The 26,577-nt window shown below is 42.2% G+C and overlaps 1 protein-coding gene and 1 pseudogene across 4 annotated transcripts in view; one reads left to right on the top strand and one right to left on the bottom strand.

Annotated features, from left to right (window-relative positions):
- STON2 (stonin 2) overlaps nt 1-26,577 on the top strand; it is a 155,084-nt gene that overhangs the window by 88,277 nt on the left and 40,230 nt on the right. For 2 of the 4 annotated variants that reach the window (XM_043556776.1, XM_043556777.1), the window contains one exon: nt 5,029-5,199. The exons of the other annotated variants lie outside the window; for them this stretch is intronic. In XM_043556776.1, the coding sequence (XP_043412711.1) occupies nt 5,029-5,199 (171 nt within the window). The remainder of the gene's footprint in view (nt 1-5,028; nt 5,200-26,577) is intronic. 4 annotated transcript variants of the gene reach the window in all.
- On the bottom strand, nt 24,049-26,436 carry LOC122469410 (annotated as a pseudogene).

The raw sequence follows: 26,577 nt of genomic DNA, 5'->3' as shown, positions 1-26,577 counted from the left end.
TGGGTCAAGCCTCTAGATTTAACTGTGAATTCACAGGAAATACAGGGGCAGACGAACATGTTAAATCACACCATTGTCAAGATGTGGTCGTGGGATAGTCTATATGACGAACCAGCTTCTTTAACAAATAAACCGCAAGGAAAAAAAAATAAAGATGGATGAAGAAGCTTTGGATTAGAAAAGACAACATGTATCTACCAGTTGCCTAATTGATTTGACTAAAGTACAAAAAAAAAAAATCTTTCAAAGATTTGTAGAAATTTAAACACTAACCGGATATTGGATTACAGTAATATAGTAATTATAGTTTAGTTTTGATGTAATATTTTGGTTATGTTTACACACAGAATCCTTATCTTTTAGAGATACCTGCAAAAATGTATATGGATAAAATGATATGATACTGAAAATTTGCTTCCAAATAATCCAGAATGGGGAGGGAAATGGGTGAAACAAGATGTGAATGAGTTGGTAATTGTTGAAGCTGGTGATGTATACATGGAGGTTTGTTACACCTTTGTCTCCACTTTTATATATGCTTGAAATTTTTTATGACAAAAAGATTTTTTTTAAGTTTATTTATTTTGAGAGAGAGACAAAGCATGTGTGTAAGCTGGGGAGGGGCAGAGAAAGAGGGAGAGAGAGAATCCCAAGCAAGCTCAGTGCTGTCAGCACAAAGCCCGAAGTGGGCCTCAAACCCAGGAACCATGAGATCATGACCTGAGCCAAAATCAAGAGTCAGACACTTAACCAACTGAGCCACCCAGGTGCCCCTATAACAAAAAGTTTAAAGGCTGAAAGCAAAAAGGTTTATAATTATGCTAAAAGGAAGTAGTTCGGAAAATCTGATAAAGCAAGAATGGAGGAAAACGTCTGTGTCCACATGAAATTAAGCTGGTCTGTTTTCTACTGGATCTATGCTCACCTGCCAGTTAATATCGTGATGGACCTCCCTTGGGAACAGCAGCTGAGTAGGCCATGTGGTGGGAGATGATGAACAGAAACAACTTGGTTCTTCTTTTAAAGCGATTATCGTGCTCCACCGCCAACACATTTAGAGAGCCGGAAGCCGTGATGGTCACTATCTGATATTTGTGTGGTGCTGTGCCATTTACAAAATGTTTTACATACTTCTTTCAGTTAATCTTCAATCACAGCCTTATGAGGTAGATGATTCTCACTTTAGAGACCAGGAAACTGGAACTCTGACCTCTGACTTCATCAGAACATAACTAAACTGGGACCCAAGCCCTGTCTTGGATGCAATCGAGCACTGTTGTTCCTTCCCAACCTTTTTTTTTTTTAATGTTTATTTATTTTTGAGAGAGAGACAGACTGTGAGTGGGGGAGGGGCAGAGAGAGAGAGAGGGAGAACCAGAATCCCAAGCAGGCTCCAGGCTCCCAGCTGTCAGCACAGAGCCACAAACTGTGAGATCATGACCTGAGCTGAAGTCAGACACTTAATCACTGAGCCCCCCAGGTGCCCCCTTCCCAACTGCTGACTGCAGAGCAGCTGAAGCAAGCATTTTGTGTCTTTTAAGTGTGTGCATATGTCAGAGCAGTGCTGCACCATCCATTCCTGGCGTAGACTTCTTTCTTTGTGGATGGTCATGGCTGAATGTAATTGGGAATAAGAAATAATGCATTGGACGTGAAGATTGTGCTAAATTAAGAGGGCAGGATGGGGGACAAATACCCCCCCCCCCAAACGAATAAGCTCCTATCACATTCTCAATACTGTGCTGTTGACCAGAGTCTAATATGGGTGTGAGAGTCACAGCTGGAGGAGGGAAGGAGTCAAGGCTTTCTTTGCTTGAGAAGGTAGATGGAGAGGAAAAAAAGAAAAGAATGAGAAAGAGATGGACAGGAGGATCAGGTCAAAGCATGGGCACCCCAAACTAAAGTTAAGGCCCAGGGTGATGCCTCAAACTGTAGAAGTGCTGCCACCACCACGCGTAGGGGAAAAGTACCCAGTGGACTAATTTTGAAGGCCTATGGCTTCTATAGGAAAATATATTGAGAGAATAAGATGGTATTCACATTATTCCTAGTCTTTCTAGGAGAACTGAGTCAGTCACACCATTCCTGAAATGACCTTTAAAATTCTAAGGAGGCAGGGAAAGCTACTTCTAATTAAATGTTTGATGCTTGTTCTAATGTATGTATTAATGTTGTGTCAGATTTGTGATACGGTATATTTTGTATATACATATAGAATTATGTTGGAGTCCCTTAATCACGTGGGTTTGAAATGTATGCACAATTAAAAATTGTTTCATGCTGAGATAGTGTAACAAGGTCTTAGAGAAGACCCACATATTTTCTGGATATGATTTCATTGATCAATAAAGAGGAGGGGTTGTAGCAGCCAATCTCTCAAATGCTCTGAGCCATGGAACCTCATTTCACTGTTTTGAATGATTATGAGATTTTTTGTAGCTGTGTTTCTACAAGACTTTATTATGTCTAGAATTTATAGTAAGCCAAGGTGAGGTTTGGGAACAGAACCCTTAATTATAACATTATTAAGGGAAAAATGGGATCCGCTTTACAGTGCCACTGTGAGGAGTATATTGTGTCAAAGATCAAGGTTGCTGACATCATGTTTACTTAATTGATACAACTTCAAGCATTTATTGTGCACTTGTGTGCTGGGTATGCAGTGGGAGATGGCTCTTTCAATGTGTAAAATAGGTCTAATAGTAATACCTACTTCACAGGGTTGTTGAGAGCAAGGCTTAAATTAATACATAGAAGGCATTAAGAAAAATGCCTGGCACAGAGTAGCTGCTCAATAAATGGTGGCTGGGATGTCATTGTCATCATTGTTACTGATCCTCACGACAACCTGTGATATGAGGTAGGGTTTAGGTTCTTTCCATCTTATACATGAGTGTCAAGTGTGGAGGTTACACAGAACCGGAAGGCGAGGCTGGGCATTGTGACTTCTAGTCTTGAGGTATACTGTGACCCAGGTAGGGGACCCTTTTATAAAGCAGTAATCCCATATTATAGATGTTCCTTTTGCTTTTCTCTGATTTATCAGCAGCAATTCTGTAGGCTGATATGAAAAATCTCAACTCTATCATTAACATTTTTTTAAGTGCCAAATAACGCATTGTGGGTATGCTTTAATCCCAATTGTGATATCTTAAAAAGGGTGTTCATATGTGCTTCATATGCATAAAAATTTCTAAAGCAGATTCCTAAGAAATTTCTAAGAATGCTTACCTCTGGGGAGTCGGACTGGTGGTTACAAAGAATAGGTAGATCCTCACTTTTTCCTTTATACCCTTGTATGCTGTTTGAACTTTTTTGTCGTGAATTTTTTTATAAATTAAAAAAAAAAAGATTTCCTGGTCTACTTGGGCTGCTGTAACAAGATACCACAGACTGGGTAGCTTGTAAACAACAGAAATTCATTTCTCACAGTTCTGGAGGCTGGAAATCTGAGATTGGGGTGGGAACGTGGTCAGGCAGGGGTCCTCTTGTAGGTGGAAGATTCCTTGTGTCCTCACATGGTGGAAGGGGCTAGGCAAGTGTGTGGAAACCCCTTTGGAATCCCTTTCATGAGGGCTCCACCCTTATTATGTAATCACCTCCCAGAGGCCCCACCTCCTGACACCACTTTGGGCATTAGGATGCCACATGTTAATTTTGGAAGGAAGCTAACATTCAGATTGTAGCAGAGGGGGAGAAAAGTACAACAGTGACCCATCTCTAGAACAGTGTTTCCCCAACCCAAAATATCCTCTTTTCCCACTCACAAAGGCTTCAGGAAAGGACGTGTGGCACACTAAGTCTCGAGCTTGGACGTGTACCATATATGGTAGTATACTAAAGATTGTGAAAAGCTACCATACAGAAAACTATACAGTACATTGTTTTTAACCTTTGTTACACCTGTTAATATCCTGCAGAATTGTATTTCATGGCACATCAGTTTTGGAACTGATGTAAAAATTTAAGAAAAGGTAACTTAAGCTTAGGTGGACTGCAAAAGGAGAAAAGGTGACTATTTCTTCAGGAATTGTGGGGGACATACCTGGTGGAATACCAGGAAATGTGGGTGACATAACTGTGGGTGACATACCTGGTGGATGAGTCTGGGTCTCAGATTCAAGCAAACCTGGGTCCAGATCCTGGGTCTTCCATTCCCTAGCTGGCTGAGCCCTAGCCAGGCTACCTAACCTCAGAGTCTCAGGGTGCTCACATGTGAAAGAGGAAGAATACTTCCCTCAGAAATGCATTTTCAGGATTAGGTAAGAGAAGTACCTCGTCCACAGTCGGTACTAATAAGGTTAGTTCCGTCCTCCTCACCCTTGGCTCTATCTCCCCATCTCCTTCTACTGATAAAAGGACAAATTACTGAAGGGTCCCTCCATTTATGAAAGGCTTCATTTCAGGATTTATCAGAAGTCAGGCTATCAGGTAACAAGGTCTTGCATTTTCAGTGGGAATCCATTTCTAAAATCTTGATTTCTGGATACCTATTTATTTCAAGCCTGTGTCTCTTATACAAGGCAAGGTTCACAGACTTTAGGAGACTGTTGAGAATCCTGTTTCTCTAAAATTTAGTGCCTAAAAGATAGAGAAATTCACTGTCTTAATCACACCCAGGTTTGCCTGCTCCAGGCATTTCCAGGCCCCTGCACCAAGGTTGCCCCCTTACTCTCATTTCCTGTTCTAGTGTTAATGCTCAAACACAGCGGAAACAAATTTCAGGATTAAATTTAAAAGTACGTGCACTAAAGCACTGCCTTTTCAAAGTAACCTTTGCATGAAGCTCTTGGAATCTAATTACCCAAGTGTTATTGGCCTCCCCCAAAATACCCATGTTGGTGCAGATTGGGTTTAAAGTTCAGGAAGTATTAACAAAAGGAATCAGAATCAAGATCTCAGGCATGGCCTCTGAAGAATCTCCCTGTCTGTGCTTGGCCTCTCCCTCCTCCTGGGTGTGCCCGCCTGGGAAGGCCAGTGAGTAACCTGCACATTTTTTTTTTTTTCATCTTGGCCCTTCCCACCCAGACGAGAGGACGGAGTGGCAGACAGGCAGGCAGACGGCGGTGAGTCCTGTTCAAGCATGCACGGAGCATACCTCTACCTGCACCCAAGTCCTGGACCCCTCACCACCCTTACCCCACCCCAGGAGGAGCCAGAGCCCCTGCGGGGGTCCGGAGGGGGCCTCTGCTCCCAATGGTAAGGGCTGCCAGCAGCGGGACCACTTAGTTCATTTGCTTTGGTGTTGGCTTTTCTTTTCAGTTATGTTTAGATGGGAGAGTTTCTGATGGAATTAAAGGTGTTTTGTTTGTTTGCTCTCAGTGGTCCCAAGACAAAGAAATGTCTTCCCCCAGCAGGGTTTATTAGAACTTGTAACCTGTTAGTCTGGCCTTGAAACAAAACTTAACATACTAATTATTTCTGGTTAGTACAGTTTACCCTTTTGGCCCTCCTAAAAAAAAAGAAAAGAAAAGAAAAGAAAAGAAAAGAAAAGAAAAGAAAAGAGAAAAGAAACAGAAAAGAAAGAAAGAAAGAAAGAAAGAAAGAAAGAAAGAAAGAAAGAAACCCAAAGAATATCATTTACCAGATAGCTTTTGAAGGAAGGAAAGTGCTAAGGATTGTGGCCATTTTAATACATGGGCACCTCTGACTAAATTGAAAAGTAGCTTGTTACTATAGCTTTAGAACAGACCAAGATGACATTTTGTCTTAAAATGAGCAAACAGAAAACCCTTTTTAAAAGATTTCAGTGTTGAATGACGGATGCTGGCAGAGGGGTGTGAATAAGAGTTACAAGATAAGTTGGTCTAATTAAATATATATGAACATGAAAGTATTGAAGTAAATCTGTGCTGCTGTGGGAAGAAGAAAGTCAGATGTTCAATGTGGGATTCATGTGGTATTTAAGGGAGAAAACTGAGATCTTTGTGTAGTGTGTTGAGACTTCTTTGAGGGGAGGGTTGGAAGGCAAACGGAGGAGGCTGGGAAGCAGGTTTTTTTTTTTTTTTTTTTTTTTGCATGGGGCTGGTGCCAACGACTTCTCCCTCAATTGCTGTGGGTGAGAGTAATTCAGAGTAATCAAGTGCTGCATTGTTAGCAGGCTTCTGAGTTTCAAATATTTATTCTAAACACAAGCCATTGATTGCACTGGCATGGGAAAGAATAAAACTGCTGCCTCTGGTTCCTGGCCTAGCCCAAACTTTACTACCTGGGGAGATTTCAGGAAAAAGGTTGTAGGAAAGATAAAGCTAGAAGTGTAATGTGAATTTGAAACTACACCACTATAGTATATTTGAGATGGCCCCATTCCTTCAGCCTTGAGGAATTGTATTGTGGTTACATCTGAGCTAAGGGGGTTTTGTAAGAGAATGGCTTAGAAACTGCAGTAGAAACTGCCCAAAGCTGAGGCACTCCCATGACACATGTGGAAGTTTGGCCTGTGCCCGAGTGTCCCTGCAAATGTAGTACAGGTTCATTCTTGGCACCACTGTGCAGGCAACTTAAGGATTCTCTATAAGGAGCAAACTGTACATCACATAGGTAGGTTTTCAGAGCAGCGGTAAACAGTAGCCCTAAAAAGTACTGTACCAAGAAGGGTATGAAGTTGTGTGTGCATGTGTGTGTGTAAGTGGGGAGGGGCACAGGCAGGGTGAAAATCCCCTTCTTAGATTGCATACCCTACTTCTGAGTTTCAGGACGATACATTTTATCTTTTGTTGAAAAGAAATGAGTAATTCGTCATCATTATCATTATCAAGGTTCCTGTGGTGATCATACGAATAGTTTGTTTTCTTATAGCTTTGGTTTCCTCTTGGCTAATTAATCAAAAGCATAGTCTGACTGCAGCCCAATCAGCCAGCTCATTAAGAGACCATCCAAGAATGTCACTTACTTTGTTTTGTTTTTTTTCCCTAGCGAGGGTGGGCACGATTATGGTAATTTTACCTGGGATGCGAAGTTTATATTTTCGACTCTATTGAGTTGTGATTGAGAAAAAGACGGATGCCACTCCAAGCCACCCGCAGGGTTGACCGCGCTTGGTAGCACTTCTAGCCTTCACGAGTGTTTGCGGTTTGTTTCCTACGTGTTCAGGTCTAAAACATCACCAGTCCTACCATACCTGCCTCACTCCCCGATCAAGTGCTCGGGAGTGGAAGACAATTTGTAGGGGTGCAGCAACATTTCCTCCTATTGATGGCCTGTCCACACATTTTCAAAACTTTATGTAGTTTTTTTCTCAAACTAAATTAAATGCAATACCTTCTTGAATTTGGCTTTTCTGAGGCATCTTTCTGGTGAGTTTAGCATTTCTTTTCATTTCATTGTGTTTTTCATCCAGTCCTGTTGCTTAGTCTTTTGAGCAGTGATAGCAAGCAGATTGAAGACTGGCCACATGCTTGGGGACCAAATATGCGCTTTAGACAACCTTCGTGTGAGCAGCACATGCTTTCTCCTTCCATTCTTTGTATCCACATCCCTTCCAAAGAGCCTCCACGCACTACGACCCAGCCCTGGCCACTTCTCTGCCATCCTGTGTTTCCTGGTTGCTGGAATTCTTTTCCCTACCACCCCCTGCTGTCCGAAACCTCACAAGGAGGTGTTTAGAGACTTCCAAAGGTCGTGGTGGTTTTTCTAAAAAAACAGGAAGCAACACCTTTATTGTAGGGATGCTGTAATAAGTGGCTGCTACATACCCCCAGGCTGCATACATCTTAGGGCCTGGGTCAGGGGCATGGTTGTTGATCCAGTCACCGCCCTTTTAGTGCGCTTCCTAAGTGATCAAACACCGGCGAGTGAAGTAGGAGTGGAGTGAAGCAGCTGGCGGCTAGAATATAATTAGCCTCCGTCTGGAATCTTCAGTGAGTGCCAGTTTCCTACTCCTCAGGGCTCTTTTCTGGTCTAGTGTGTTATCTTTTTCCTGTAATATTTCTTAGGCATTGGTGCTCTTCGGTTAATGCTGTGGGGTCCTTTGCAGGATGTAGCCCTATGATCATTTGGTCACATTTCATCTGTAGACACATCCTAAGCCAAGAAGAGACATCATGGAAAGACTCACCCTGAACAAGTCCTCATAAGGATGGCATGTCATCCACATCATCTTTAAAAACCTCAGATGGGGCGCCTGGGTGGCGCAGTCGGTTAAGCGTCCGGCTTCAGCCAGGTCACGATCTCGCGGTCGGCGAGTTCGAGCCCCGCGTCAGGCTCTGGGCTGATGGCTCAGAGCCTGGAGCCTGTTTCCGATTCTGTGTCTCCCTCTCTCTCTGCCCCTCCCCCATTCATGCTCTGTCTCTCTCTGTCCCAAAAATAAATAAACGTTGAAAAAAAAAATTAAAAAAAAAAAAAAAAAAAAAAAAAAAAAACCCTCAGAGGATAATATGAAAGTGCTGAAAGGAATGAGACCAAGGTCTTGAGGAGTAAGTAAGGTGTGTGAATGCAGGCAGGAGTAGAAATGAGGAGTATCAGATGAAACTTCACTCTAACAATTGTATAACTTTTTTTGAGGTTAGGGTGAAAACCTCAGCCTGCACTGAGAAATCATATTTGACTTAAGGCAACCTTTTTCTCCCTTTGGTTGTATAATAGACTTTGAAGCTAATCTCTTGTGATATGACTTTGTAGCTCCTCTTGTCAAGAGGTAGGGTCTAATTACCCAGCCCCTGAATGTGGGCTTGGCCTTGTAACTTACTCTGACCAATAGAATGTGCAGAAGTAGAAGGGTGAATGTGTACCAGTCCCCAGCATAGGGCTTAAGCGGCCTCTCACACTTCTACTTGCTCACCTAGAATCTAGCCCGGTCACCATATGGACACTCCTGGACCCACTTGCTGTGGCCCAGAGACCCTTGTATCCCCAGCTGATGGTGGTCTTGAGCAGATATGTGAGGAGGAAATCCTGGACCAGCCAGCTGACCTGACATGTGAGTAGGCCCAGGAGAGGTCACACAAATGGGTCCGAAGACTCAGGAGCAATAAGTAGTGCATACTGTTTTCAGCTACTGAACACTGGAATGGTTTGTTACGCTAATAATAACGAATGAATTCGTGTGGTCACCTGGAGATAGTGCTCCTGTGTTCACTCCTTGGTCTGCTAACATCACCACAAATGCTTGGTGCAACTCAGCATGAGAAATTCAATCAATGGAGGAACTCTGTTAGATGGGGGACATTTCCAATTCTTGTGATCATCAACATTACTTTGAGAACTTTTTAACAACACATATACCTATGTCAGATTATTCAGCTAAATATCTATAGATGAGGACTAGGAATCTGTAATTTAGAAAGCTCTGGTGATTGGCTAGAATTGAAAACCAATAAGCCAATGGTCTTGTTAGTCCCTTACATTACGGAAAGATGCAGTGATTCCAGTTCCTCTGTACTTAGGCAAACAACACTCCAGCTGTTCAGAGTTCCTTACTGATTTGATATATGTACAACCTTGGATCACGAGTAACTTGTTTTGTGAGTGTTCCGCAAGACGAGCAACATTTCTAATACATTTTAATTTGATAAACGAGCAATGTCTGGCAATACGAGTAGTGCGTGATGCTGAATGTCACATGATCACAACTGAGGCAATTCTCAAAATTCGCTTTGATAGACAAGTGCTTTGGATTACAAGCATGTTTCTGGAATGAGTTTTGCTTGCAAATCAAGGTTTTACTGTATCTCGAGCCACATAAGAAAAGTTTATAGTCACCTTTGAGCAATCACATTGACCTGATCCTGGATGAGAAAAGTTCACAGGTGCAGATTGATGGCTGCAATTATACACTTTACTATTGTATCCCGTGAGATTTAGAACATTGTATAGATTTCCTGAATAAGTCTTTGGCATTGGGGATGTAATAGGGCCCTTACTTGTTACTTATTAAGAAAACAAGGCAAACAATGTATTAGCCCTTAAACTACAGGTGAATTTTTGCTGTGGTGGGTGTATCAGTTGTTGCTACAATAATGTTACATTACAAACAACTACAAAATCTCAGTAGCACACAACAATATGCTTTTTTTAAAAAGTTCATTTATTTATTTTTGAGAGAGAGAGAGAGAGAATAGGCATGAGTTCATGGGGGGGGGGGGGGAGGAGCAGAGAGACAGGGAAAAAGAGTCCCAAGCAGGCTAAGTACTATCAGCACAGAACCCTACCTGGGGCTCAATCCCAGCAACCATGAGATCATGACCTGAACCAAAACCAAGAGTAGGACCCTTAACCGAATGAGATACCTGGGTGCCCCACAACAATATATTTTTATTAACCCCTATGTCTGCAGGTTAGGGTGGGAAGAATCAACTGATCTTGACTTAGCTTCATCGGGGGTGGCTTTATTTTACATGTCCCTCAATTTTTCTCTCGGATCAACTGTTTGGGCACGTTCTTCTCACAGTGATAGCAGACATAGAAGAGAAGAAGCCACAATGAGCTATAGCTCATTTCAAGCTTCTGGGTTATGCCATTGACTGTTAACATCCTGGTGGACAAAGCAGGTCATATGGCCAAATCTACTGTCAAAAGCTAGGGAAATACAAATTTGCAGAGAGAAACTGCAAAGTCACGTGGCAGAGGGCATGGGTACAGAGAGAAGTAAAGAATTAGGGTCATTAAAGTAAACTCCCATGATGGGGGAAGGACATGTGAGGGATTTATATTTTTTCCTTCTTTGAAAAGCTGGTGAAGTCAAAACTGGGTTCCAGAAAGTGTAGAAGTAAGTGTCTTTGCTGCTATGATCTGCAATGGAGTGTTAAAGGGAAAAAAATTCCTATAATTACTTCAAACTTGATAGATAAGAAAGATGGCACTAGAATGCCTCCATTTCTATTCTCACCCCATTCCCCGAAGTGTAAAGGGATCATGAGTTCGGTTATTCACTGGCCACTTCCAGGAAGGGCATGATTTGGGGTGAAGTCATTGTGTTAGGTCACATCACATCCCTTTGCTACCATCTCTTCTTTCCAAGGCAAAAAGAAAAGAGTTTCCATCTAGTCAGATCATTTGGAACCTTTTCCCAAATACTAGCCCAATGTTGCAGTGGTTAAAAGAGATTTTCGTGAGTATACTTTTGATTGCCTGTCTCTTTCTGGATTGCTTAATGAAAGATCTATAGTCCTGTGCCTCTGATTGAGATAGGAAACCCATGTTCCGAAATATGATTGAGCTTCTCAGATATTCTCCACAACAGAAACTATGTTTTACGGTGTTACTAAGAATAACAATGGAGTACAGTTGATGTTGAACAACGTGGGTTTGAACTGCACAAGTCCATATATACATGGATTTTTTACAGTAATGTAAATGTATTTTTCTCTTCTTTATGATTTTCTTAATAACATTTGCTTTCCTCTAGCTTACAGTGTTAAGAATACAGCATATAAAACATATACAAAATATGTTAATTGATGGTTAATCTTATCAGTAACGCTTCTGGTCAACCGTAGGCTATTAGTGATTAGGTTTTGGGGAGTCAAAAGTTACATGTGGATTTTTCAACTGTGTGGGTTGTCCGTTTCCCCAACTCCCGGGTTGTTCAGGGGTCAACTGTACTTTATTTCAGGCCACAGGTTTATAGGCATTGCTATTGACCATTCTGTGCTTTTGGATCTGCATAGTGTATTAAATTTACTTCCGAGGAAACTGAGATACAAAAGATTATGTAACTTCCATGAAGCCACATCTACTGGCCATCTGAGATTAGAAACCTGTCCTCTTGGTTTTTCAGCTTTTTCTTGGCAGTCTTATCGATGCTGCCTTGTTTCACAAAAAGCGGATGAGGCTACGATTACCTAATGGGTTTCTCTTCCTAAGAAGCCCCTCCCTCCTAGTATTTATGCTCCATGGGAAATAAAGAATTCTAGCAGGAAGGTATTCAATAATATAAGATTTCTGTATTATAATGTTAAGGAAAATAAGCTGGATTATAGGTCATTTCTAAATTCTATTTCCTAAGGTTTCTTTGTTACTGTTTTGATCACAGAAATAAATTGGGGTGGGGACTGTTTAGATAGAAGTCCTCCCAGGGTCCCTGTGACTGTACTTATTTCATGTATTTTCTGAGCCCTCACCTGCCATTTCTGTTGCCTAGTGACTGTTCAGCAATTGCTTGCAGTGGTTCTCTAACAAACAATGCTCTTTCTATTTTATGTGGAAAGCTGATTTGATTAAACAACTCACTTAAACTAATGCTTCGTAGGAGCCATGATATGATTGGAACAGGCATTTCTAGGGGTAGTCTTGTCAAATTAGCACATGCAAACAATCAAGTAATTGCAATGGCTCTGAATATATGGAGTCTGCTACCATTACTGTATAAGCTGGTTCTCTTGGATAGGTTGTTTCCATTCTGGTGATGGTTTTGCTGGAAACCTCTTGTGTCTCCCATATAATGCTAATGCTGCATAATATATTGTTATTTGAGCAATAATTTAATATCCTACACCTCCTCTTACTCAGTCTCAAGGGCCATAGCTGCATTGTTTACCACCAAAAATCTAGGATCCAACATAAGAGAATCTAATTAGGTACTAAGTGAATGCATGAGTGAGTGGATGCTGAGAGTATGATATCTAGTGCCTAGGACAAATTTAGGATTCTTCCCAGGTGATTCTGCCCCCAAGAAGGGGTAGTGAAGGGTTAATGTTCTCTTTGGGAGCTGGAGGGATTTGGATATGGATCTCAGCAGAGCTGCCTGAATCACATTCTTTCTGCTACTATAGCAACAGGTTGAGAATTCTGCAGGCTTTGTCTCCTGCCTACATTGGAAATGCCTGTATGCAGGCGACCTCATTGTCTGAGGACAACTCTGTGTGTGTGTGTGTGTGTGTGTGTGTGTGTGTGTGTGTGTGTGTGTTTTCTATGATGTTTCAATGAAGCAGCTTCTTTGCAGACACAAAGAAGCCAACACTAAGCAGGGGCTAAGAATCATGGAAAGGCTGAGAGAGATCTTGTTTTGATTGGAGGGACATTTCCAATCTTTTGTCCCCTGAAGAGATGTGAAGTGGAGAAGGATTTGAGGTTTAGAGGTAGTCTATAGTATCTTTCCCTGCCTTCTTAATGAGACCTGTCTTCTGAGAGATGCCTCCTGGAAGCTTTTGGAAACCTTTCTCTCTCTCTCTCTTTTGGGAACCTTTCTCTTACTGTCTTTGCTTAACAAATAGGTGGTAGTGAAGCTCTTGGATGATTGCCCGTGTTGTGTTCACTTCTAAGTTTGGAGATGCCAGAGTCGACCAGAATGTGGGTCTTTCCCTCTGTATTTACCAGTCCTTCTAATCAGCTCTGTAAGAAGGAAGGACAAGTTAACTGAGACTGAGAAATGGAGGTGTTAGTCTTTACTTGCTATAGCAGTGTTGCAAAGAGAGGAACAAAAATGGGGAAGCTGCTGAGGAAAGTCACTTAGGTGGTATTAACTTCCCAGGAGGTGTCTGTCACTGGCATTTAAAAAATGCCCTGCCTGTTTACTCGGGCTGCTTCTCAGGTGGGTTAAGATTAGAGTTTAGGGCTAATTGTAGTTCTTGTTGGACTAATGGGTGAAGTCAGCAGACCTTAAATACCACTTTGTATTGATTAATCACATCACCACAGTAGTGTTTTCACTTTGCACACAGATGGAGAAGTCTGCCTGGTTCACTCTTTGTTGCTGGTTTACGAAAACATTTTGGTCAGAAATATCTGAACGTCTCCAGCCATTCTTTAGAAGCAGCACTGAGTTCTTAAAAGTTCCATTTTAAAAAACTTTTATGGCGCCTGGGTGGCTCATTTGGGTTGGGAGTCCGACTTTGGCTCAGGTCATGATCTCACGGTTTGTGGGTTCGAGCTCACATCGGGCTCTGTGTGGAAAGCTCAGAACCTGGAGCCTGCTTCCGATTCTGTGTCTCATTCTCTCTCTGCCCCTCCCCCACTTGTGCTCTCTCATTGTCTCTCATAAATAAATGTAAAAAAAAAAAATTTAAAAACTTTTATCCCTGACCCACTACATACCATTTGAATATGGGATAAGCCCTTGGTCTGTATGTCTCAGAGTTCCCTCAGCACTGCTTTTTAAGTCTGGTGTGGCCACTGAAACTCCCAGTTCTTGTGGTGTGGTCCCGTGGGCTCTGGGCTGGGAACCAGCAGCCCCTGGGGGGTCTAGTCCTAGCCTGAGTGGCCTTGGGCAGCTTAAGTGGGATTTTAATTCCACTGCATATAGAATGAGAGATGTGGATGACATTGCTAGCATTTCATTCACGTCTCTCATACACACACACAAAAACTGGAACTCCGGTTGTTGGAAAAGTAGAAAATGCCTTTGCTTTCTTGAAGGGCTTGTAAATTGCAGCTCCTTTAACTCCTCATACTTTAGGTCTATACTTCAGTGTCAAAGATTCCTCAGGGAAGACTTCCCTGACCCCCCAGGCTAGAGCAGGGCTCCAGGCATATGCTCCCTGCTAAGCGTGTTCCTTTATTTCATCATACTTAGTATAGTTTGTAATTATCTTTTGTTTTAAGTTTATTTATTTTGAGAGAGACAGAGACAGAGTGAGTTGGGGAGGGGCAAAGAGGGAGGGAGACAGAGAATCCCAAACAGGCTCTACACTGTCAGTGTGGAGCCCGATGCGAGGCTTAAACTCACAAAACTGTGAAATCGTGATCTGAGCCAAAATCAAGATTCGGACACTTAGCTGACTGAGCCATCCAGGCACCCCATTTTTTTTAAAGTCAATTTTCTCTCTCATAATGAGGCTAAGGTCTTTGGGAGGCAAACACCCAATCTGTTTTGTTCACCATTGATTCTGCGTAGGAGTCACTCAGTAAACATTTGTTTTAGACTGACAGTGCTGCATTTGGCTGTCTGGAGGGTACAAAGATGATCACATCACAGTCTGTGCCCTTCAGGTTCTTCAGATTTACTTGTCCTGTTTCTCTTCCCTACCATCTCAACCCATACCCAGAATATGCTGTAAGAAATTAACAAAAAACCCAGGGCTCTTGTCATTGATCTGATCATTAGATAGATTTTCATTTTCCTTGATGGGACTGGTTAGTCTTTTGTGACAAAATCCATGAACTGAAGCAAGGTCCTGGAAGGAGGTTGTTAGAAGACAGTATAGAGAATAAAAGCAGTGGATGAAAAAGAAAAAAGAAAAGAGAGAGAGGGAGGGAGGGAGGGAGAGAGGAGGAGGAGGAGACCGCAAGAAGAGCTTTGAAATCATGTGGTTCTATCTTTTTAATTAATTTGCCTGTAAGTGTCCTTATGTGACTGACAGGTTTTACAAGCAAGGACATGTTTCTTAAACAGAATTCTTACCTGAAGTGTTGAGTAATGGAAACACAAAGAGTTTGCAATCAAAAGGTGATTATAAGCACACAAAGAGTTGACGGGACTCCAGAAATCTCTTTGCTTTAAAAACCAGGAAGATACCAATTTTCCAGAGGATTGGCAGGTTCCTGTAAACCAGTACAGTTAGGATCAATACAGGCCTTCGCATTATGAAACCAGAGCTAGCATTGCACATTTGAACAGCAAGCCTAGACCAGATGCTGCCAGGAAGGAAAAGCGAGAATTCATCAACCAGGTACAGGAGGAAGAGGGGGGAGTTGATTAAATTAGAAAATACAACTAACTCCTTTTGGTCTCACTGAGTTTGCAGTTTGGAGGAGAGTGACTTAGGGAAGTTATACTGATTAAGCTTCTGTAGAAAGCATGAAATCTCTAGCTTCAAAAAGCCAAATAACTTCAATTTATCTTGAGAACAGGTATAGATAGAGAGTATGGATAGCTGAGAGAGTTCAGCTTTCCCGGCAGAGGACAGCCTTTGCCTGCACACTTGTTCCTGCTTCCCTTTCTCACCCAAACCCACAGGCCAAGAGGGTGTCAGTCGCCAGCCTTTAGGCTTGGTCCACCGGGGGGTTAAACCCCAGCCAGACTACAGGCCTCCCAAAGCCATTCCAGGAAGAGAAGAATGACTAAACAGTCACATAATCTCTCTTCTTTATGGGGAGGAAGGAATTTTAGCCAAGAATGCAAGGTGTGCCTATGGGCTTTGTGCCTACACTGCACACATCCTACACACACACACACACACACACACACACACACATGCGCGCGCACATGCACACGTATGTCCACTCTGCTTGGTCACTTACTTGGGCAGAGATAGTACGGTATGCCATGTTGGCCAAAGACCAGGACGTAACTGTGTTGAGTTGACAAACAGCCAGGCCATCAGGCTCACGTGTCTCACGAGGCATTATTAACTGGCCCCTCCTTCATTTACAAAACTATGCTCAACAAAGATAATATGTGGAATGTGTTGCCTTTCTATTTGATATCCCCTTGCGAGGTAGTTTCAGAGGAGGTCAGCTCCAGGCGTCTCTTGGTTTCCTAGGAATTTGCCCTTTTCTAGCACTTCACACAATTCTTTAAATCCCTTGGGGCACCTGGGTGGCTCGGTCGGTTAAGCGTCCGATTTCAGCTCAGGTCATGATCTCAGGGTTCTTGAGTTCAAGCCCCATGTTGGACCCTGTGCTGCAGCTAGCTCAGAGCCTGGAGCCTGCTTCAGATTCTGTGTCTTCCTCTCTCTCTGCCCCTCCCCCACTTACACTCTGTCTCTCTCTCTAAAAAATAAATAAACATTAAAAATTAAAAAAAAAATCCCTTTGTTTCCAGTGGCAAAGCTTCTCTTAAATCTCAGCTCTGCCAGCTCCTACCTGTACAGCTTGGGCATGTTATTTAACATCTCTGCGCCTCATTTTCTTTGTCTTTATATGGAGTTAATAATAATGTCCCTCTCATAGGAGCCTTGTGGGAAGGAAATAAGATCATCTAAGAAAATTTTTTTGCACAGTGTCTGGCATATAGTGTATGTTGGAAACTTGTTGCCATTTTTAATATGACGAGATTTCAGCCTTTTTTCTTCTTTCCTCCTCCTGAGTTAGAAACACCCCTTGACATTTGGTAGTTCTCAATATCAGGGTTTATTCCAGTGTGGGCAGAAGAGAGGGGAGCAGTGGCTGGGCAGGAATGGGGGTGATGGAGACCTGTGCCCATGTTCTTCTACTCCCTCCTATTCCATTGCTCTTTCTGGTATATCATACTGTTTCTTTACCTGTTGATGGCTGGATGCAAAACTGAGTGCAGTGCAAAAAGGAATGTGCATTCAGCTCTGTCTTCTAGGAAGTGGTAATCTAAGTTCCTGACCCACTTTTACCTATTCTGCAAGTCTACAACATGTCTTGCTGTAAACACTCAAATTCTAGCTCAAACTGACCACACCAACTAATGTCTAACATAGCAAGCGCCCTAGGGTTACCACTGGTACCAGTTGATTTGATCAAGGAAGACAGGAGTAGTCATGGAACAATTTGGCACCTAGAGGAAAACACTGTTTAAAAGTCAAAGACCAAGTCAAGTGTCAAACTTTCTGAGCTATCCAATCTCTCAGGAATGAGAGGAAGGAATATGAATCACTGGACCTGGAAAGAAGGCACAGGAGAAAGGAAACAGGAGGTCCCCGGTTCAGCCCCTCTGTGAAAGAGTGGCCATTACATTATAGCTGAGTAGCAGAGCTGGGACCCTAAGCTTCTGTAGCCCTAGCCTCCTGACCCACAAAGTACAGGTGGTAAACATTAGGTAATGTATATAAAGCACATGCCTATAAGTCCTGGAATAAATACTCAACAAATGTTAGCCATGATCAGCTCATGCAGAACACCTCTGTATTCAGCAATTTGGCTGCCACTTTTGCTTCCCAGTTCAACATGACTTAACCTCCACCACTTGTTCCTGATGCTGCCTACAGCTTACATGTTGACCACAGTTAGTGGGGAGGAGGCATCGCATCTGTCTGCAGCCCTGGTTAGTCTTGACAGTTCATAAGTTGGAATTAAATGAGCCATTTTGAGGATTCACAGATAGTGTTCTGTCATTCACACAAGGGGCAGGCAGCTCTCTGATAATGACTGCAGGATGGCAGTATGTGTGTCTATGTGTGTCTGTGTGTGTGTGTGTGTGTGTATGTATATGTTTTATTTTATTTTTGAGAGCGCACACCAACAGGGGAGGGTTGGGGAGGGGGCGGAGACAGAGGATCCAAAGTGGGCTCTGTGCTGACAGCAGACAGTCCGATGCAGGGCTCAAACTCACATGCTGTGAGATCATGACCTGAGCCAAAGTCAGATGCTTAACGGACAGGTTAAGATGCCACCCAGGTACCCCAGCACTGTATATATATTTAACTTGAATTCATATTTTATCATTTCTTTCATTTTTATGATCAAAGCCATATTTTATTCTTCATTCTGGTGAAAGTGGGGTGGTTTCCATTGGTGTCTTTCACAATAAAAAAGTAGAAGAATGGGTATAAATTATACAGTTTTAAACACGAGACAAATTCAGTGTTATTTAATTCACCCTACTCACTTTACAGATGTGGAAGTTGAGGCCCAAGGGTATTAAATGAATTCCCTGAGTGGCAGAAGAACAGGTCTTCCAGCCCTAATTCAGGGTCCCCTGTGTTTGGTCTTTTGGTTTATTGCTCTTCCAAAGTGACCATCGCCATAAAACAATTGGAGAGCCATTGTTTTTGAAGCGTGAAGGTGGTCATCTGTGTGGAGAAGTCTCAAACAAGATAATGACACCTTTGACCCAGTCTCTTCCTGTCTTTGGCACATTATCCCTGACTCGCTACAGGACATACACATCTATTATGTGAAAGAGACAGTGATGACAGAATGAACAGTTCCTGTTTTTCCCCTCTGAAAAAGAACTCCTCCACTAACTCTGTGCTGTTAGGTATACAGTCATGATCACAACAGAAACAGACCCCCTGTACTCCACACATGGTCCAGGGGATTGATTGAAGGAATATTTCATCATCTAGTGAATATCCATCCTCTGTGGAATCTCATCCTCTAGCTCTGTAATTCAAAGAAAATGTCAGACCTGTGGAGCACAAGACCTGGATATTCATGAATAGATTTTCTCAAGGATAATTGGTTAAGTGGCTTTTAATTCTTTTAATAAAGCAAAATTGTAAGATATATGTAGATAAACAAGGATGTATAGAGAAAGTGTCTGGAGAAAATATACATTAAAGATATAATAGCAATTGTTCAAAACCAAGATTCAGCAAATTGTAGAATTATCCAGACTAGACTAAGTTTTTCTCTCAATCTATAGATTATCTTCTTAGTAGTTCAGATGCAACATTTTGCATTTGCTTCTTTGTTTCAAGCCAATAATAACTTATTCATCAAGCAACTACTATGTGTCAGACACTATAATGATGCTTTTATGAGATCACATTTAATGTGCATAGTACTGTGAAATAGGTGTGATTTTCCTCATCTTATTGACAAGGACACTAAGACTCAGGGGTCAAGGTAACCAGATTTTGTGGGGTATTTGATGAACTATTTTTGTTCCCAGAGAAGTAGAGCAGAGTAAGGTTTTAGGCAAACACCAAGGAAAGATTGTTAGTTCAGTTGCTGAAACAAATGAAGCTTGACCATCAGAAGACCAGCCTATTCTTTCTGGCTAGTACCACCGTAGAAAACAGCCCTTCTGAATTTTGAAGATGCAGCTTATTAAAGCAGCCATCCTGACCCTGATCCTCCTGCAGTGCCTTAGTGTATATGTCTATGGGTTAAAGATGTCCTCTGAGTGAATCCGGTTTCCCTTGAGAACTTCTCCTTCCTCCATCAGTTCTTTCATTTTCCCCTGCACCAAAAGCTACCGTCTCTGCATGGGCCTCATCATGGGCATTGCTAGGGATGGGTCAGAATTAGAACGTGAGCATCTAGGCCTCCTCTGACACCAAGAGGCACACCTGTGAATAAATGCTCCAGCTTTAGTACTTGGACTCTGTCATTGTATTTTGTTCTTAGGGTCCTTTTAGAAATAATTTCTGGGTCTGTGCTGGATTGCATAAATCCAGAGACAGTGCAAGTTGTGTCACTCACTAATGGTGACGGCTAAAATTTGTAAACTGTTTTGTGGCAAGTCGTTTCAGAACCTGTTTACACTCAACAGACAAAAGCCTTCTCCTTCCTTAGTCACAATAATAAAAGCTAAAAGCTAAAGATATAATAGCTTCATATACATTATCTCATTTACCAACTACACCCATCAGACTATTAGTCCCTTCTGACATATAAGGATATTGGGACTCAAGTAGGCTGTCTTGTGTTCAAGATCATATACCAGCAAGTGTCAGAATAGAAATTTCTTGGGGACCCTGGGTGGCTTAGTCAGTTAGGCGTCTGACTTGGGCTCAGGTCATGATCTTGTGGTTCACAGGTTCAAGCCCCACATCGGGCTCTGTGCTAACGGCTCAGAACCTGAAGCCTACTTCGGATTCTGTGTCTCCCTCCCTCTCTCTCTCTCTCCCCTCCTCCTCTGCTCGTGCTGTCTCTCACTCAAAAATAAAAATAAAACACTAAAAAATTAAAAAAAATAATAATAATACAGATTTCTCTAACTCCAAAACCTACACTATGTTGTGTTACCATTTTTTTTAATTCATTAATTTTTTTTTTTTTTTTTTTTTTTTTTTTTTAGAGTACAAGCAGGGGAGAGGGACAAAGGGAGGGAGGGAGGGAGGGAAAGAGAGAGAGGGAGAGAGAGAGAGAGAGAGAGAGAGAGAGAGAATCTCAAACAGACTCCATGCTCAGCATAGTGCCCAATGCGAGGCTCTGTTCCACAACTCGGGGATCATGACCTGGGCCAAAATCAAGAGTCTGATATACAAGGAACTGAGCGACCAGGCATCCCAATGTGTTTGTCCCCATTTTTTAAAAAAGGAAATATATTTATAGAAATTTACTCACTAGCTTTGACTCTGGGTTTTGACTGTTTTTGAGAATCCAGTCCAGTCAATGTCCAGGAATAGAGATTTGCCACCATTAAGGTCATGCTGAAAAAAACACCATAGTTTCTAAAAACACATTACATCTCAAAAAGATGTAATCCAGAAACGCCTAATGTTACAACTGCATCAGTGCAATATGTGTATGACTTGCCAGCTTAGACTCATTTGGAGATATAATTTCTTTGTTTTTAAAAAAATCTCTCTTGTTCATGTTGACCTGTGGTCTGATTTTGCGAAACATAAAGGGTCTGGGTGCATGATTATTGAGCTGGTTCCCCAAACACCCTTCCAGTTATAACAGTGCTTCTGCAGATTGCCACCCTCTTCCCCCATGCTTCCTACTTAGGATAATTTGATTTTTAAATTTTTTTTTTCAACGTTTATTTATTTTTGGGACAGAGAGAGACAGAGCATGAACGGGGGAGGGGCAGAGAGAGAGGGAGACACAGAATCAGAAACAGGCTCCAGGCTCCGAGCCATCAGCCCAGAGCCTGACGCGGGGCTCGAACTCACGGACCGTGAGATCGTGACCTGGCTGAAGTCGGACGCTTAACCGACTGCGCCACCCAGGCGCCCCAATAATTTGATTTTTAGAAGTGCTCATTTAAATAGTATTCTACAAAGTATTGTTTGCTCTTCTACTATATTATCAATGCTCATTATTATAGCTATCAGTGAAGAAAAGATAGTAATTAGACTTAGGCACAGCTGCAGAACAATCTTTGCCTGATACTTTGTTGAGGGTAGTTAATGCCCTCTCAGTTATACCTTTTTATTGTCTGGGTTTTTTTTTTTTGAGAATGTCCAGATTTAGCTAGATTTCCCCTTATTCATTTCTCTAGGAGCCAATGAGTTGAAACTGCCATTGTTTTTCCTGATTTAAGTGTCACAGCAGAACCATCTCTGGGATGTCAGAAAGCTCATAGTTTTTGAAAATAGTACTGCACTGGGGCACCTTGGTGGCTCAGTTGGTTGGGCATCCAACTCTTGATATTGATATCAGCTGGGGTTATGATCTCATGGTTCATGGGATCAAGCCCGTGTCAGGCTCTGTGCTGACAGCACAGAGGTTCTCTCTGTCCCTCTCTCTGCTCCTCCCCCACCTGTTCTCTCTCTCTCCCTCTCAATGTAAATAAGTAAACATAAAAAGAAAAGAAAAATCACATTGCGGTCATGAAAGAATTGAGGACTGAGTTTCAAGAAGATGAAATTTCTTATTTGCACAGTGTAACTGATCAAGCTATACTTTTGTGGTTAGTGCCACATGAATAGGTAATGTCAATATAGGGAGAATGAAAGAAGGAATCAGTAGAATTCTTTGATTGTAAGCAACAGTAAATAGACTCTGGCTAACTAGAAATTGTTAAGTTTTTTAAAGTATTTTTTTTAAGTTTATTTATTTATTTTGAGAGAGAGGGAGAGAGAGACTCCGAAGCAGGCTCTGTGTTGTCAGTACAGAGCCCAACGCAGGGCTCAGTCTCACAAACTGTGAGATTGTGATGTGAGCTGAAATCAAGAGTTGGATGCTTAACCCACCAAGCCACCCAAGTGTCCCAGAAATTTTTTTTAAAGGAGAGTTTATTGGAAGGACATGGAGGGGTGAGGGGAAAGGTGTGCTCACAGAATTGAAGGAAAAACTGAGAAATCAAGCTGAAAAGCCATACTCAGAAAGAGCAGGGGTAGAACAGAATTTGGGTCTCTAGTGAGGACTTGCAGGTGGCTTCTTCCAGTGCTGTCATCTTGATGAATGAATAACAGCCATTTTCAGTTTCATTTTTATTTTCATAAAGAGTAAAATTCCAGAGGGGCGCCTGGGTGGCGCAGTCGGTTAAGCGTCCGACTTCAGCCAGGTCACGATCTCGCGGTCCGGGAGTTCGAGCCCCGCGTCGGGCTCTGGGCTGATGATGGCTCAGAGCCTGGAGCCTGTTTCCGATTCTGTGTCTCCCTCTCTCTCTGCCCCTCCCCTGTTCATGCTCTGTCTCTCTCTGTCCCAAAAATAAATAAACGTTGAAAAAAATTTAAAAAAAAAAAAAAGAGTAAAATTCCAGAGAAAGAACTTTGCAGTGGCTTAGCTTAGCACATGTGGCTTCAGGGAGACTGGGGACCTTGCCAGGCAGCCCCACCAGTCAGTCTCTAATAAAGCAGCCCCTAAAAAGCACATTTTATTTTATTTTTATTTTATTTTTTTTTAATGTTTATTTATTTTTGAGACAGAGAGAGACAGAGCATGAACGGGGGAGGGTCAGAGAGAGAGGGAGACACAGAATTGGAAACAGGCTCCAGGCTCTGAGCTGTCAGCACAGAGCCCGACGCGGGGCTCGAACTCACGGACCGTGAGATCATGGCCTGAGCCGAAGTCAGACGCTTAACCGACTGAGCCACCCAGGCGCCCCTAAAAAGCACATTTTAAACAAGACTCAGAAAGTACTAACTGTAAAAGAAAAAATTGATCAACTAGACTACATTAAAGTTACAACTGTTTATCAGTAGGTGAGAGAGTTAAAAGCAAGCTACATCACGAGAGAAGATACTTGCAATACATACATACCTGACTGAGAACTCCTATCCAGAATGTATAAGGAACTTCTACACATCAACTTCTATAAAGCAGCAGACCACCCAATGGAAAAAAAGCCTTGAAAAGGTACTTGCAGAAGAGGATATCCAAATGACCAGTACATGCACAACTTCATTAGGCATCAGTGAAAGCCCAATTAAAGCCACAGTACCTACCATCACACACCTACCATTATAGCTAAAATGAAAAACTAGACAATATCAAGTGTTGACAAGGATTTAGAGCAAAAAGAACTCTCAGTCACTGCAGATGGGAGTGTAAGTGGGTATGATCACTTTGCATACCCAATGTCATATCAATTCCATACCTGGTTAGGTACCCAAGAAAATCCCACGCATGTATGTGCCAAAAAGCATGTATAAAAATATTCACAGAAGCATTGGCTACAGTTAATTAAGTTTGGAATCTATCAACTGTCCATCAGCCAGAATGGATAAATCATGTCACACCCACACACTTCAATATAGAAAATGCAATACGATATAGAAAATACAATATAGAAATGCAAAGTAACACACCGTATGCAACAAAGTGAATGAATTTCATGGATATACAGAGGACATACTATATGATGTCATTTATATAAAATTCAACAGTAAGTAAATGAATATATGGTGTGAAGAGGCAGGAGAGTGGACACCCTGGGAGGGTGCAGTTAGTGTCTAGAATGGGGCGCTAAGGGGCCTTCTGGGGTGCAGACCATGTTCTGTCTCTTGATCTGGGTGTGAGTTATCTAGGTGTCTTTACTTTGTAAAAACCCATTGAATTGTATTTATTTTTTATTTTTTTGAAGATATCTGCATTGATGCTTTATTTGAAACAGTTCTTCTGAGTTAGAGGGTTCTTGCATCAGATGAGTGAAGATTCAAAGCAGGGAGAAAAGAAAGGTGCTTGTCATTTTGAAAGTCACAGATAGTTTATCTTTCTATAATTAGATTAGGAGACAAAAAATGATCCCACTATTAGTGGGAAGAAGCTTCTAGGGTCTGGCATTTGATGAGGTAGATATTCAGTTGCTGGGCATTCCCGTTGTTTTTCCATGGCAGAACATAGAGCCATATTCCCAGGCATGGGAATATGCATGCCTGAAGCCAGGTTACTCTTATGTTCCATAAGTGTGTTGACTGCGGGGCTGTTGTTGACACAGTAGTTGGCTGTGCCCCAGACAAAGGGGGGTGCTGCTCTGTTCCCATAGATCTTAATCCCAGTCTTCACCACTGGGAAGGCACTGCCATGTGCTCTCAGCCAGAGTTTCCTATCCTCTACGGTTCCTGGTTTGGTTGATAACATTCTTCTCAATACAACTTTTATCATCACAGCTTGAGATGTGATGACCGATTTTGGCCCAAGGAACCTGGTGAAGGGACAAGTAGCCAATTGGTTTGTGACGTCAGTATGATTCTTTCTGCACTTGGTAAGATGATAGAGAAACCTACAGGCCCTGATCTGGTGGTTTTATCATAGGGGCATTGTAATAGCTTTTCAGCATCCAGGGAATCCACGTACGTTTCTTCCATGTGGGAAATGAAGGCGCTGAATCCAAGTGCCCAGTTCAGACAAGCTCTCCCCACGTTCAGAATGCATTGAACTTTAAATGTGTGATTTATGTTGTCTTTTTTCTACGGGTGTTTTATATTTGAATAAAAATGTTAGGAAAAGAGAAGAGAATAATGAAAGCCCTCCCATTGACACATGCCCTGGAATAACAATGCCTGGGTTTGAATCCTGACTGTCTCTCTCTGACTGTTTGACCTTGAGCAAGCTGCTGCTTTGTGCCTCAGCATTGTTATTTGTAAAAGGGAGGCAATTGCAGTACCTACCTCATTGGACTGTTAGAAGGATTAAATGAGATAATCCAGGTAAAATGCTTACAACAGTGCCAGGTACACAGAAAGCAAAAGTTAACTGTTAGGTACATATATTGTGGAGTCATTTCTCCATGCAGGATGCACCAGGGGAATGCAAAGAAGTATAAACCCTTGGCCTCGAGGAGCTTATAACAATAGTAATTAGAAAGACAAGGTATGTAAAAGAACAAATAATTGACACTACAAGAGGGTATTAGGAAATTACAGATAAGAAAAATTGAAGAATTCAATGGAAGGAGAAATTACAATATGTTAGAGTATTCCAGGCAAAACTCAGAGAGTTGTGAGAAGTCAGAAGAGTGGCTGCCCTTGGAGTGGGTGTGATAAGAAAGTGGTACGGGGGGACTTGTTTCTTCAGTTGGAACTGCTTACATGAATATAAAAATTTTTGATATGTACGCCTTTCGGTATGTGTGCTGTCCTATAGGATTTTGAACCTGGTTGACATTTGACCTTAGGCAAGGTACTTAACCCCTGTGAATTTCATTTTCTTCACCTCCAAAACTATACCTAACACCTTCCATAGGGTTGTCAGGAGGATTATTGAACGCAGTGTGTGTAGGATGCCTAGTCCAGAATGGGACAAATATTTCATGTATCTGATGTGCTAACTGGGATAGAAGGTGACTGACTGGGACAGACTTTCCCTGTGTTAAGATTTGGAGCCTTTGTTTGGGGCTTATTGCTTCGTTGAGGGAATGACCTCATGTCATTATTGGTGTTGTGAGTGGAACCTGTCGCAGTGTGTCAGTGTGAAGGCGTGGTGACTCAGCTGCTGGGACAAAGGGCACTTCTGCTTATCAGAATCACTGCTGGACAGTTGTCCCACACCACCACTGTCCATTTCCTTTTCCTGCTTAGTCAGAGCCACACCTGCGAGCGAGAGTCAGTGTCTGATCCAGGTGTGTATCAGTAAACATTTGCTGAGTGTCTACTGGGTGTCAGGTGTTGTGGTACAGTCTGATGGAGTTTGTAGGGATGAATAAAAACAGGGTAAAAAACAACATAAAATGAAAGATAGGCCTTGCCTTCAAATAGCTTATAGTCTAGTAATAAGATACAAGTTCTTTTTCTGAAAGTCGTTTTTCCCTCTTCTCTCCCCTCTTTGTCCTGTTACCCTCCACTCACCCAGTACATGTTCTCATTTGCACACCCCCCTCCCCATCACATGCAAACCCTTCCCTGAAATTCACCCCATGTAAGCAGGCTAAAAGCCATTGAACATGGCCTCTATCCAACAAAAGCAGTCAACTCGTAGCACGTATCTTTTCCTTGGCTCCCCCCAAATTAT

This window comes from Prionailurus bengalensis, chromosome B3 (genome assembly GCF_016509475.1).
Source record: "Prionailurus bengalensis isolate Pbe53 chromosome B3, Fcat_Pben_1.1_paternal_pri, whole genome shotgun sequence".
NCBI lineage: Eukaryota > Metazoa > Chordata > Mammalia > Carnivora > Felidae > Prionailurus > Prionailurus bengalensis.
Note: the sequence above shows the minus strand (reverse complement) of the source record. Positions and strands in the feature narration are given on the sequence as shown.